Source organism: Stegodyphus dumicola, chromosome 4, assembly GCF_044657685.1.
Source record: "Stegodyphus dumicola isolate Sdum_Otavi_A_Nest chromosome 4, ASM4465768v1".
NCBI classification, from domain to species: Eukaryota; Metazoa; Arthropoda; class Arachnida; order Araneae; family Eresidae; genus Stegodyphus; species Stegodyphus dumicola.
Window position 1 is genome coordinate 240,192,886 of NC_140771.1, and position 13,271 is coordinate 240,206,156.

The following is a 13,271-nucleotide window of genomic DNA, read 5'->3' on the forward strand; positions in this document are numbered from 1 at the left end:
AATACTTAGAATATCACATTTTATCCCAGTCTCAAATTCTTCAGGCAAAGGTGACCACTGCTATGTGGTATTTTAAGCAGATACTTAAGCTTACCACAATATTAACAACAGGAATGCAAAAATCATTACAATACTGTTGTAAATACTGGGACAGTAAATACTATTTTGTGCAAATATGATTTATCTTTACCTTTGTTTATATTTTTGTCACAGCCAGTTACTAAGAAGTTTGCATGCTTGCATTTTGAAAAATTTTAACTTTTTTTGACAGATCTGTATCTATTTTATAGTAGTAAATCAAAGATTACGAAAATATCTATGTAAATATTATGCATTTATGATAAATTTAGCTTGTAAACTATGTTTATGCTTGTAAACTATGTGATATAATTGCTGCTTTTACATGTTGCTGTAAATCTCCAAAAAGTATCTTAATATTAAAAATATATTTAAAAAATCACATGTACATATTGAAAAATCGCATATGAACAAATTCACAATTCACACTTATGTAATTCAAGTGCCATATGTAATTTTTTTACAAAATGTTTTCAAGAATTGGTTTTATACTAGAAAATTCTACATACTAATTCTTCTAAAAATACTAGTATTTTCTTCATTAAAACTAATTAAGTACGAGAATTTTTTTATAGTAATCTTTTCCTTCTCGATCAAATAACAGTATTAAAAATAATAAATTGTAAATTAGCTCTACTTCTGCTAAAATACGAGAACTCACATTTAGCCATTAACAAATCTTATCATTAATGTTTAAATAACAGTGTAGACATGGTTTTGTATCTGAACTGCTGAAGATTTCAAGATTTTTGTGAAAAAATTACATAAAAGAAATTCTAAATCAATAACTAGAGCAGAGCAAATCTAGTATGCAAAACATTATCAGAAGTAAAAATTTCAGATAGAGTCTAAACTTTTAATTTACATTCTTTTATATTAGTCTCTTTTTTATGTCTCTTAATGTGTTGAGTAAAAATTATTCTTAAATTATTCAGACTTCATAAAAATCAAAATTTTATGTATTTTATTGAGGTATAATAACTTCTATAAAATATGGAGATGAAAAATACAAAATGGCCATGTATTCTATATATAAGGTTAATGCTGTTTAACAGTTAAGTACAAAATACCTTAGCTTCACATGATGTATATAAGATGCAAGCGAAATATTCCCAGAGAGAAGTTATATTGCTTAAATGGAGCACTGCCCAGTCAATATAGTGCTTTGTGATGCTGAGTGTCATACTAATGGGCCTGGGTTTGAATCTTAAACTGTATCAAAATTGAGGTTAAAGCTTAACATTTAGCATGGCCTGGAGATATCTGATATACCTATGGGAATGCACAGGTGCTAGCCATGCTTCAACATGCGCTTTTGCTGCCTAAATGGATTATGGTGTGCAGGTACACTGCTGCCTGTAAACTCCAGTATCACTAGGAATTGTTCTACGAGCTCTTTTGCTATAGAAAGCAGTGTTCTTTACATTGTGCATTTTAGGGAAGTTGTAGTCAAGCTATTTTAGAATTAAAGACCAAAGAACTGAAAGAATGAAATCGTGTTCCAAACGGGAAAATACAGAATCGAAGATCTGTCAAATGTTGCAGAAAATATTAGGGTATGAAGCTCACTGAAATTTATATGTGGTTCAAATGGTTGTAAAATTAAAGAACATTTATTGGCAATGATACATGCTCTAGACACCCTTCAGCTGGATTCACCTACATAAATGTGGCTATTAATGAAATAAAACCCCATGAAAATTACCAGTTAACACATAATCTTAATAGTGCTATTGATTTATCATCTGAAACTTATCAACCAGTTTTAACTAATGAGGGAATATGATGAATCACAGCAAAATTCATGTCATATCCTAAGGAATGAACATGAATACAAATAAGTGCATATAGGATATAGATAATATAAGATGAGAGAGATAATTGTGTATGTATACTGAATAAGAATATATGGAAGTTTAACCAATAATGTGAAAATGTCCTGAATTTTGTTTCTCAAATCATTCATAGAGATGAAGTATAGGCATGCGGTTACAATCCTTAAATGAAATAGCAGTCATCTCACTGGAACCAAATTTACCACGACAAAACAAAAAGGCATATTCAATCTGAAAACACAGTGTTGATCTAATATTTTTTTACATAAAATTCATACACAAGAACTTTGTGACAAAAAAAAAAAAAAAAAAAAGATCTGGAATGAATTTTATACTGCAGTGTTTTGAAGTAGAAGTTTTGGTAGAATTGTCCCAAGATGTAGAAAAACAGAGCTTGGGTATTGCACAATGACAATGCACTGACCCATTTATCACTGTTTATCCATCAGTTTTTGACTTGAGTGTCATTTTCTGCTACTTTACTTAGCCTTTGTGATTATTTTTTGCCCTCAAATGTGAAACTGAAGTTCAAGGAGGAATGATTTTAGATAGTAAGTGATATTTAAAAAATAAAATAAGATTCAGAAGAAAGTGATAGGATTAGATTTTAATAGATGCCTCCAAGCATTAAAATTGCACTAAAATTGATTTACGAGTACAGAAGGAGACTCTTTCAAAGGCAGTGAAATCTGTAAAATTGTCATGTAAATGTATTATTTTTAATAAATAAATTCTGGGAACATTTGGCTTGCACCTTATGTAAGATTTAAAAAAAAAAAAAAAAAAAAAAGAGGAGAGAGAATTCTGAAACAAAAATAGCAAAACAAAGCAAACAAATACAAAAGCAACTGTACAAGACAAAATAACTTGCTTTATAGTATTTCCTACAATGAAAATTTAGAAAATTGCAGTTTTCATTTCTTCGCACATTGCATTTATATTTTCCTGTTAGATGTTAATACAGAGATAGCTTATTCTTTCTAAAAACTTAGTTAGATAATTATAAAATCAAGTCTTCCAATATATAACTATACAGAAAAGGTAATTCAATATTTCTGAAATATACATACTTTTCAACAAATAAGCATACTTTTTTAGCATAACAAAAATCATTCATTTAATAACAGGACATTTAGAAACCAGAATTTTTCAAAAGAAAAAATCAGTAACCATGAAAAAGTTATATTTCCTCTCCTCTATTTCAAATTTTAAAATCAATGTTTTTAAGTAACCACAAATAGCATAGTTTTAGTACTTATTAATTTTTTGTACACTTATATGCCTAAAGCATACATACTTTTAGTGATTCCATCATCCCAGAATAGTAAACCACTTGCTTTATTGGATGAATCCAAAGCCACAAGTAAGCTCATAGAATTTTGGCGACTATATAAATAAAAGAAATAAATTATGGTTACTCTTAAAAGATTTTTTATTCATAAATTCAGAGCCTTTTCTGGTCAAAAATGTAACATAAACTGAGCTATTTCATTCCATTTTTCATACCAAGTCTCTTAAAAAAGTAAATTATAATTTTTTTTTATTTTTTTTTAATGGGGTAAAGATACATATGCTTACAATTTCAAACTGTCAGCATCATGCATGAGTCAACTAAAATATTTTGCTGACAGGAAATTTTTATTCAAAGCACTTTCTAATCAGTATAACTGCACTTCTGCATTGGTTAACTTCAGCTTTCATTAGTGGCAGATTTATGAATAGCAGTTATCTTTCCTGAAACTTTTTAGGTGTTTACACATTTTTAGAACAATTTTGATAAGAATTCTAAAAAAGCAAATAATTTGGAATAAAAATATCTGATAACAACTTATTATTTAAAATGAGAAATACAGTCTGCTACTTTTAAATTTATTTCTCTTTCAAAATGTCGCACATGTAAACGAGCTGTTGAATGAAGGATATGTTTTTATGCATTTCAAAGAGAAATATTCCTGTTTCATAATTCAAAAATACTTCAAAATGCATGGTATTCAAATTTCTAAGTGCAAAATAAGCAATATTATTAATCAAAAAGGGAAAAACTGTGTCACCGATTCCAAATGAATACCCCAAAAAAGAACGTACTATTTCTAATGTTTCTAAAGTTAAATCGTTGGTAAAAGAAAATTCACCAGTGTGTAAATCAATTACAAAGTCTTTAAAAACATTTGTAACAACAATAAATAAAATAATATACCAAGATACTTAAAAATACTAAAAAGCAATGTTCACCAGCTTTTGTTAGGGCATGTGGCTCAATACGGAACAATTCATAGAACTCTATATGAAAACTATTTAGCAGATAAATGGAAATACATTGTGACTCTTGATGAAGCATTGATTTACTTAAATGATTGCAACAAAAAAAGTGTATTATACAAAATGAAGGGGGGAAGGAAAAATTTGGTTCCATCAAAGCAACAAAAATTTCAATAAGTTATTTATCATTGTTGCAGGATTCTCTTAAATGGGAAATAAAAAATAAGAAAAGTGGAAAAAAAGTTAGAATCAATTCAACATGTTATCAAGAGAAGTTCTACATCCAATATGTTCAGAAGAAATTCAATTTCTTTATCTCAGTAACTTTCAACGAGTGAAACTTCATTGAAGATAAAGCAACAAATCACACTTCAAAATGTACCACTGCATGCCTTGGGAAAAAATGAAGACTGTTACAGGTTTTCAGGTATTGTCATTTTGCATTTTATTTGATGCTCAGTTATCCTGTAACATGACATTAGAAATAAAAAATTATATACAGATATTGCATATATACCTTTTCAAAGTATGCCTGCAAAATCTCCTTATGTTTTTATCTATTTTGCCTTGAAAGAGCTCTTTCTAAGTACAAGGTGCCCACCAGCGGCCGATTGGTAAGTTCACTGAACACTGGTAATCGGTCCAAGGTTTGAATCCCAAGAACGGGCTCACTGCATGGGTGTTTTCATGGTTTTCCCCATGTTTATGAGCCAGTTTCTGCTAGAAAGTCCTCCCCCCCTTAACCTAGGCTTTGCCGTAATGACATAAACACAACACATAACTTTCTAAGTGCAAACCCACGATGATTGATGGACTCTGGGAAGTAAGGGAAGAAAACTGAAAATCAGTACCCCTGGAAATTTTATGGAAAATGGAAATCATGATGCAGGCTTATAGAAAATTATTTTTCTAACTAAGGAAGGATAGAGATGGCTTCTCTTTCTTTTATTTCAACATTATTTTCAGACCAATTAGAGGAAGCATTGACAGTTTTTGGTAACCCTCTCTCCATGGAAAATTCTTGTGGCAATGCTTGTTCATCTTGTGTTAATTTTATTGCCAAGAAATGAAGCAGAAGCTATCTGTTCTAACTGTGCACTGCAAACAGTATGTGATGGAAGTTGAGCATCTGTAGATATACAGAGGTAATATAATGTCAACAGCAACTAGCAAAGTGTTTGATCATTCAACTTTTGTGAATCAAAGTTTCTGATTAGAAAACTTGAATAATAAAATGTAGAATTTAAAATTAATACTAATTTTATATTAATTATAATTCAGATTTATGGTGAGATATTCAGTTGTATTTTTGTAGTTACAAAAATTGATTGATTGAATAGGTTAAAAAGAAATGATTATTAATCTTAAAATTCTACTAGAAACATAAAATACCTCTTGGCAGTAGTCTCTGCTGGATTTTGTACTGTTATAATATGACCAGCTTTAATATGTAATGCTACAGGTTGTTTACTGTCTTTAAATAACCCTTCTCTCTCCAAAAACCATTCACCCGCACTGTACAGTACTCCTCCCTGAAAACATAATTTATTTCATTTAAATTTTTATTCTTTAAAAACAGATTTTCAATTTTTAAACATCAATATTATATCATATTAATCTCATCAAATACAATATAAATTGGTAAAAGACATTTCTCAAAAAGGCATATTTATAACTGATGCTTACATTTCTCTTGAATGAAATAACATATTTTTCACTCCATACTTCTCATGTATGTGAGCAAATATGTTAACCTTTTAAGCTAATAATTTTATAAAAAGTGACTGTAATTTAAAGAAATCTTTTTTAATTTTGCCATTCAAATTGATGGATAGTTTGGTTTTTATATAGTGACTAAATGTGTTAACATTAGATTGATTACAAGTTTTCTGAAGCACTACTAGGAATTTTTGAAGATACAAAATTCATAATATGTATTTGTGTCCACAAAAGTTTACCAGACCTTTATTTTTGCAACCATTAATTATAGACATATATTATTAATTACAAAAATTTTTAAATGTTAACTTTCATATTATGGCATTTTTAAATTTAAAAAAAAAAAAATTCTTTGTAAAAGTTATGAAATTGAACTTTTAGAACACTCCCTTTTTCCTTACATATATATTTAAAGAAAATTTTATACTCATTACAAAAATAATATACAAAAAGAATGACTTCTGTATGGAAAAAACTAACATAAATATTTCATTTAAAGCCGGAAATCATAGGTTCAGGGTGATGCACAAACTAAAGAGTGAAATGTTTGCGTCTACGGATACCTAAAAGTAAAATATGAGTGAAGTGTTTCTAATGTTAATAAAGCGATGAGCATTTCTGTGCAGACTGCTGAGAATATTATTAATATATATATATATATATATATATTTCCAAAAAGGATATCTTATTCTCTGAATCGCTTCAGTATTGATGCATAGATAACTCAGAATATTATCTACATCAATTAAAAATTTTAAATATTTCTTGTTTAGTGGGTTTTTTTTTTTTTTTTTTTTTTTTTTTTTGTGTGTGTGTGTGTGTGTATGATTTTAAGATGTTTCCATTTCTAGAAGACTGTTTCATGGCCAAGAAATAAATCTTGTCTTCTGAAGTTTAAAAGTACATATATATGATATACTGATTCATACAGATGCATATGTGTATATTTTTAGGTTACCCAAGGCTGAAAATGCTGTTTGGAATTTGTATTTATCTTGGATCAGAAGCCTCAAGTAAGGTGTAATACCATCCAGAAACCCAGAAGTGGATGGAGACACAGGAGGACTCTCGGCAGAAGGGAATTTTACGATAATTCTAAAGCAATAAAACTTTTAAAAGACTATTAATAATGTAATTTTGGCATTTCAAAAGTTATAAACTACTTGTGTGAAAATTGTATCAATGTACCACTTATAACAAAATTATAAATTAAAGAATATGATACAAATCACAGAGAACTATAACTATGGCATTTGGGGGGTGAACATTTTCTTATTTCATTTAGAATTTAGGAATATAAAATTTTCTTAAAATTCCATAGGAATTGAAGAAATACAAAAAATTAGATTTCCTAATTTTTATGAAATTGATTTTTGCATCATTTAAAACAACTTTGTGAGTGGAAGCATATGTTCACAACCAATGCAAAAACTGAAGAATACTGTTAATGATGTTACCATATGCATATGATGAGCATTTAAAATTAAACAGAATTAAAATTTAAAAAAAAAATAACCTTATTTGCTAAGAGTGAACCATGTATATTTACTGCATCTAGCTTCACAAATTTATTAAGAAAGTTTATTTTCACAAATTATAAGAATTAAACTAAAAAGTCAATTTTTTTAAAGTAAAAGTCTGATATTTACTGCAGTAGCTTCTTAAATAGAAAGCAAGGGGACATGCAGCAATTTTGAAATGGGAACCTCAAAATATTCACACTTAGTTTTTGAAAATCTCTTAATAATCCTGTCACTTATCAGATTAACCATCAGCAATAAAATTTAATTAAGCATCAGCAATAAAAACCAAAATAAGAAATGTGTCATGTGAGAGACAGAAGTTCCCTCAACCTTTCATTTTAGTACTGCAAAAGACCCAAACTCTTTTGACCTAAAATCCATCGACAGCTGAAAATACACACACTTTCTCAAATGTAACCAGTGAAATTCATAGTTAATAAGATTATAAGACTGAATTCAAAATTTTTGTTTCCAAGCCCACTTTGATAAAAAGGTGGCACAACTTATGGTGATATTTAGTTTTTTTATTAAAACAGAGTGTGATAGGCTGGCTATATTTCAAGAAGCGAAAAACAGTTCACTAGGATGAGACAGATGGGATGAGAGTTAATCATGGTGAGAAAGATGACGGGAAAATATTTTATGATATATACATGTTGAACTTGTCATATTCGTCAGTGAGAGAACCCACTAAGAATAGATGCACTTATTAGAAATGAATTAATTTTACTATGATTGTACACTGATATTTCTATGAGTAAGTTATCATACACATCCTTTTGGCCATTCTATACCTTATCGTAAGTTTTTTTTCACATTATATATCACAATTTGGATCATAATTTGACATAGTTTTTACTGTCTCATTACTTAGCCTAGATTTTTGCTTTAGTCGCGTACTATTTTTAATAGAAAATGTACGTGCAATATTTCAACATCAATACTTTCATACCTTTCTGAAAAATTCTGCACCTATCTTATCAATACAAGAATATTTACCTTGATCCCTGCAGTCAACCTACTTCACAATGTTTCATTCAAACTCATTGAATACTACAGATACCATACTAATCAAATAACTTGAACAATCCAATTTGATATTTAATCGGGCAATCATGATGACATATATTTGGAGGCTATGAATAATAATTTATGATTGCCTAACAAAAGCAAATATATAACTTAATAAAATGGGGCAAAGTAGTCATTTTCATCAAAATGACAGGACAGCTTAAAAATTTCCAGAAAATAGTAGTGGCCTCTTCAAAGCCATGTGTATGATCATGCTAGATAATGGTGTATTTTCCGGATTAAGTGATAATTATATAAAAGCTGAAGAAACAGCTTATTAATGCAATAAAGAAATGATGAAAAATAAATAGAATGTTTCAAGAAAAGGTGCACTAGATAACAAATTTAGATCACTATCAAAAGAATAATGATGTCAACAATCATCAAGAAATCATTGGTCAATCAAATTATCATCTTAAAAATCCAATGCAAGAAGATTTTGATCATGATAATGTACAGAATAGTAAATAAATAGCATTTCATAAATGTTTGGATTTAGAAGAAGAAATATTTGAAATTTTTAGAATAGTAGAATTATGCACTTGATCAAAAAGTAATCATATTTTATAAAAAATATCCAGACTAGAACATCCTAAAATTTGAAAACAAACAATTAGAAAATCAATGTTTGAAAAATGTAAAAAAATTAATTTTTGTCTTTTTTTATGTTTTTTATATTCATCTTCTTTTTACATGATTCTTGTTTTGCTTTTTAGAAATGTCAGGCAGAAACTAAAACTTTTAATATTTTTGTATTTGTTTTTATTTATTCTGCTTCTTTTTCCCCCAGGGGGGAGGGGAATGAAATCCACCAGGTTTTCTTTTATCATTTGAACTCAGCAAAACTCTAAAATTCATACAATCTTTAATCCCAAGCTGTTCGTACTTTTTTCCCCTCTGTATTAATTTAAAGAATCAAAGTTACATAAAATCAAATAAGATGGAGGGAAGAATTAATGCTATTTACTAACTTAAACATAAAGAGAGTTAAATTCTGTCTTCGGTTTACAAGCCTAATTATATATTTCAACACTTTTTAAAGACTTAAATAAGCAACATATAAAGATGTATTTTGAAAATTTTCAATTAGACTCTGTGATTAATAAAACTTACCCGATAGAAGTCATACCATATACCTTTTGGCAAATAAAAATTCAATTCTTCCACTCCCTATATAATATAGAAAACAATGTAGTTATCACAGTTTACAAGAGATGCATTTTTATATAAATTTTAGATGCAAAACTTAATACCTTTTCCAGGACGGGTGAAATAAGAAGTGATGATCCCCACATAAATTGGGTATTTATAGCATAAGTCTCATTGTCATGAGGAAATCTAAAATTAAAAATAAAATCAGTATTTTAAAAACAAAAATTAATTTGATGCTAGCGCATTTTCAAGTAATTTTGAGCCATAAAACTTTAAAGCTGCATGGGAATGCAGGCAAAATGTCAGTGCCATGAAAATATTGCTTTTAGCCAAGTTTGATTAAGAAACATTTAGTATCAGAGAGATATTTTTTATTAATTTATTCAACAAAAGAGTAAAATAGTCTTAAAGTATTCAAAATTTTATCCCCATATTTAATTATTATTTATTATTATTTTAACTTAAACTGTTTATATAAATTATAACTAAAACCTGCAACTTTAAGAGAAAAGTTTTTAACCATTTGACTGCTACGTGGCACAAAAGCGCTGCATTCATTTGTCTCGAAAACCGCGACGCAGTTAGTTATTTTAGAATGCACTCGTGTTACAAAGTATGTGTGAGGTCAGACTATGTACATTCACACCCACGGAGCAACACAGACACACTGAAACTTACAACGCAAGAGTGCTGCGTCGTGGTTTTCGAGACAAATGAACACAGCGCTTTTGCACTGCGTAGCAGTCAAACGGTTAATCATTTACTGACAAAAGTGAAAGAAAATATCAGAACAGATGCATATTTTGCCGAAACTATATTATTTTTTGTTTTAAGATTAGAATAATATATTGTGGCAAGTTTGTAATTATATATTCAATGTTCATGTACAAATGAGGGCCTTACTTCCACTTTTTTCATTACTTATGAATAATTTGTATGTTGATAACTTGATCATTTAAAGGGTTGAGAATATTTTATGCATACAGATGAGCTTTTTACATCTGCTAACACTTTTCTTACTAGAGAACTCAGAAAAGAAAGAAGGAAAGTGATAATCACTTATTGCTTAAAACTTGCAGTATGTTGAGAGTATTGATTAAATTCTGCTGCTAGTTAAAAAGATCAAATATGTTCAGTTCAAGACCACATTTGTTCTAGGACACACAGGCATGTGCCGACTACTAAATACTGAAAATGTGACCTACATACGTATGAACAAAGCATGAAACAATAGTAGATTCTTTATCTAAAGACACATATATAAATCAATTAACTATTAAAGCTTATTATGGTTTAACAGGTAAAGAAATTAACTATTTCTACTTTAATACTGATTATGTCTCATATAGAAAAAAATTAGAACATATAAATATGGAATATTTTTAATCAGAATGAAACATTAACATTTAAAACTGCTGATAGCAAAGCTATAACAATGTGAAAAATATCTCTAGTTATATAAAGAGCTTCAAAATACTATTATAAATAACACAGCCTTTCTGCAGAACATTTTCCTAATGCAGGATCATTCATTGATTGGCAATGCAACAACAGAAAGTTATACGGAAATCACTTTTTTAATTCTACTCATCCATGGAATATATTAGAAAACCATATGACAAAGTAACATTTAGCTATAATAACTTACATATGATGTTATGCAACATATGATACAAAACATATGATGTTATGCAAGAATTGGTGAAATAGAAGCTAAATGTTAACATTAAGTAACAAGAATGTTCTTAACTAAGTATGTGTTACAAAGAATGTATTCATGTAGAATTCGTCTGTTAACTAAGAACATTCTTGAACATGTTAACAATAACACATACAAGATCACATATGTTAACAATAATACATATGTTAATAACACATACAAGAATCCATGAAAGAAATTGAAATGTCATTTGTTCAAATAAAAGCCACCATCATATTATTTAATAAAGTGGATGAATTCAAATTTATTTTATTCATAAATAAATAAGAAATTTTGTAGATCCAATAAATGGCATTGCTAAATCATTGCAATAATGGAAAGTGTTGAAAACAAAATTATATCCATATTTCCTAATGTTGGAATCATTATTATTATTTTTTTTTTAAAGATTACTAACAAGCATTTTTAAACAGAATATTATTACTGAAACTGGTAAAAATTTGTTTGCATATTACTCTTTCAGAACAAATGTTTAAGGCACTAGGAATACTATAAATAAAAAAAGCATATTCTTAAAACTCTTTGTTGGAATTATATTATAAGTAGGTTTACAGACATCAAAATTAGAAGAAGAGAAATGAATTTTTTTAAATAATACTATGTAGACTTTTTATTAGCATTTCATTTATTTCTGATATCTGAAGCTAAGAATATAAATTAATATAACTTCAAAAATTATGATTATTTAATCTCATAATATAAATCATGTATATGAGATGAAAGTTTAATATTTTTCAAAAATTTCCAGTGACACGTTATTGTTTTTGCAGACATCATATGAAAGAACACAATAATGCTCTCAAAAAAGTTAGCCTAAAAAATTTTAAAAACATTTTATGTATGTATTTATAGCAAATATAAAGCCCAATAATTTGAGCTGAAATGAAATTTTTATATTTTACAATCAAAAACATTATTTTTTTTTTTTTACATCTATACCATGTATCAAATATCACAATACATTATATTATATTTCAAAATATAAAGGATAAGTTAGTGCCAAGGTTACAAATATATAGGAAGAGTAGGATGTATCCAGATGACCCCAAATCACATAGCACTATAGGATTGGAATTGACAAGTTGTTGCAACTGTGTATGCAGAAAATACCAGAAATGGAAGGACACCATGTAAGTGAATATGCATTTTAATAACAAATGTACATTCACAAAAGTAAGTCAAAGAAAGTGGTTGAAGTTTCCTCTATGAATTGCAATGCTGGCCTAACATCTTTGGCATATGAAATTTTGAAAGATTCAGAGAATATATGAATTTCCCTGAAGCCATTCCAACCAATTCCTTGGTACTATCAAAAAGTGTAATACACCAGTCTTTTTATATATTCACAGAAGAAATAATCAAGGCACAATGGGTCTGGTGTTTGACCATCATGCCTGATCCACTGTTGCCCAAATGTAACATCTAAGTGGTTCCAATTCCCAGATGTGTATTGCTTAATTCCTCTTTTGTAATACACTTGTAATAATCCCATGTACATCTGCATCTATGTGTGACAATGAAACTAAGCAAAAATGCTTAGACTAGCATCATCTATCACACCCAGAAAGTGGTTTTGACCCTGCACTCTTATATAATTCTGAATCACTTGGTGCAATCTATTCCTCCTACAAACTTGTAACTCTGCCATTGAGACACTCTACATAGATAGCATATATTTAATATCAAATTATATAAATTAGTCTTACTCATGAAAGAGAGGCCGCATGACAGTGGATCCTTTAGTATGGGCTAGATAGAGCAACGTATAAAGATATGGCATTAATTCGTACCTTCTCGAAAGAGTATTTTGTAATGCATGTGAAAATTCTTTCTTATTCAAACCAACAGTATAAAGCTAGAAATAGAAACAACATATAAAATAGCAGAAACATGTGAATGAAAATGTTAAAATTT

General features: G+C 28.6%; 1 protein-coding gene and 1 long non-coding RNA gene across 6 annotated transcripts in view; one reads left to right on the forward strand and one right to left on the reverse strand.

Moving 5' to 3' along the window:
* The window catches only part of LOC118190793 (sucrase-isomaltase, intestinal-like), a 178,086-nt gene that overhangs the window by 10,316 nt on the left and 154,499 nt on the right, over positions 1–13,271 (reverse strand). For all 5 annotated transcript variants that reach the window (XM_085816124.1, XM_085816125.1, XM_085816127.1 and 2 more), the window contains 5 exons: positions 13,064–13,212; positions 9,739–9,823; positions 9,599–9,655; positions 5,565–5,704; positions 3,211–3,299 (listed from right to left, as the gene is read on the reverse strand). In XM_085816124.1, the coding sequence (XP_085672250.1) occupies positions 3,211–3,299; positions 5,565–5,704; positions 9,599–9,655; positions 9,739–9,823; positions 13,064–13,212 (520 nt within the window). The remainder of the gene's footprint in view (positions 1–3,210; positions 3,300–5,564; positions 5,705–9,598; positions 9,656–9,738; positions 9,824–13,063; positions 13,213–13,271) is intronic.
* On the forward strand, positions 4,374–7,122 carry LOC118190795 (uncharacterized). Its single transcript, XR_015040897.1, has 2 exons — positions 4,374–4,599; positions 6,845–7,122. It is a non-coding gene; the product is annotated as an uncharacterized LOC118190795 (long non-coding RNA).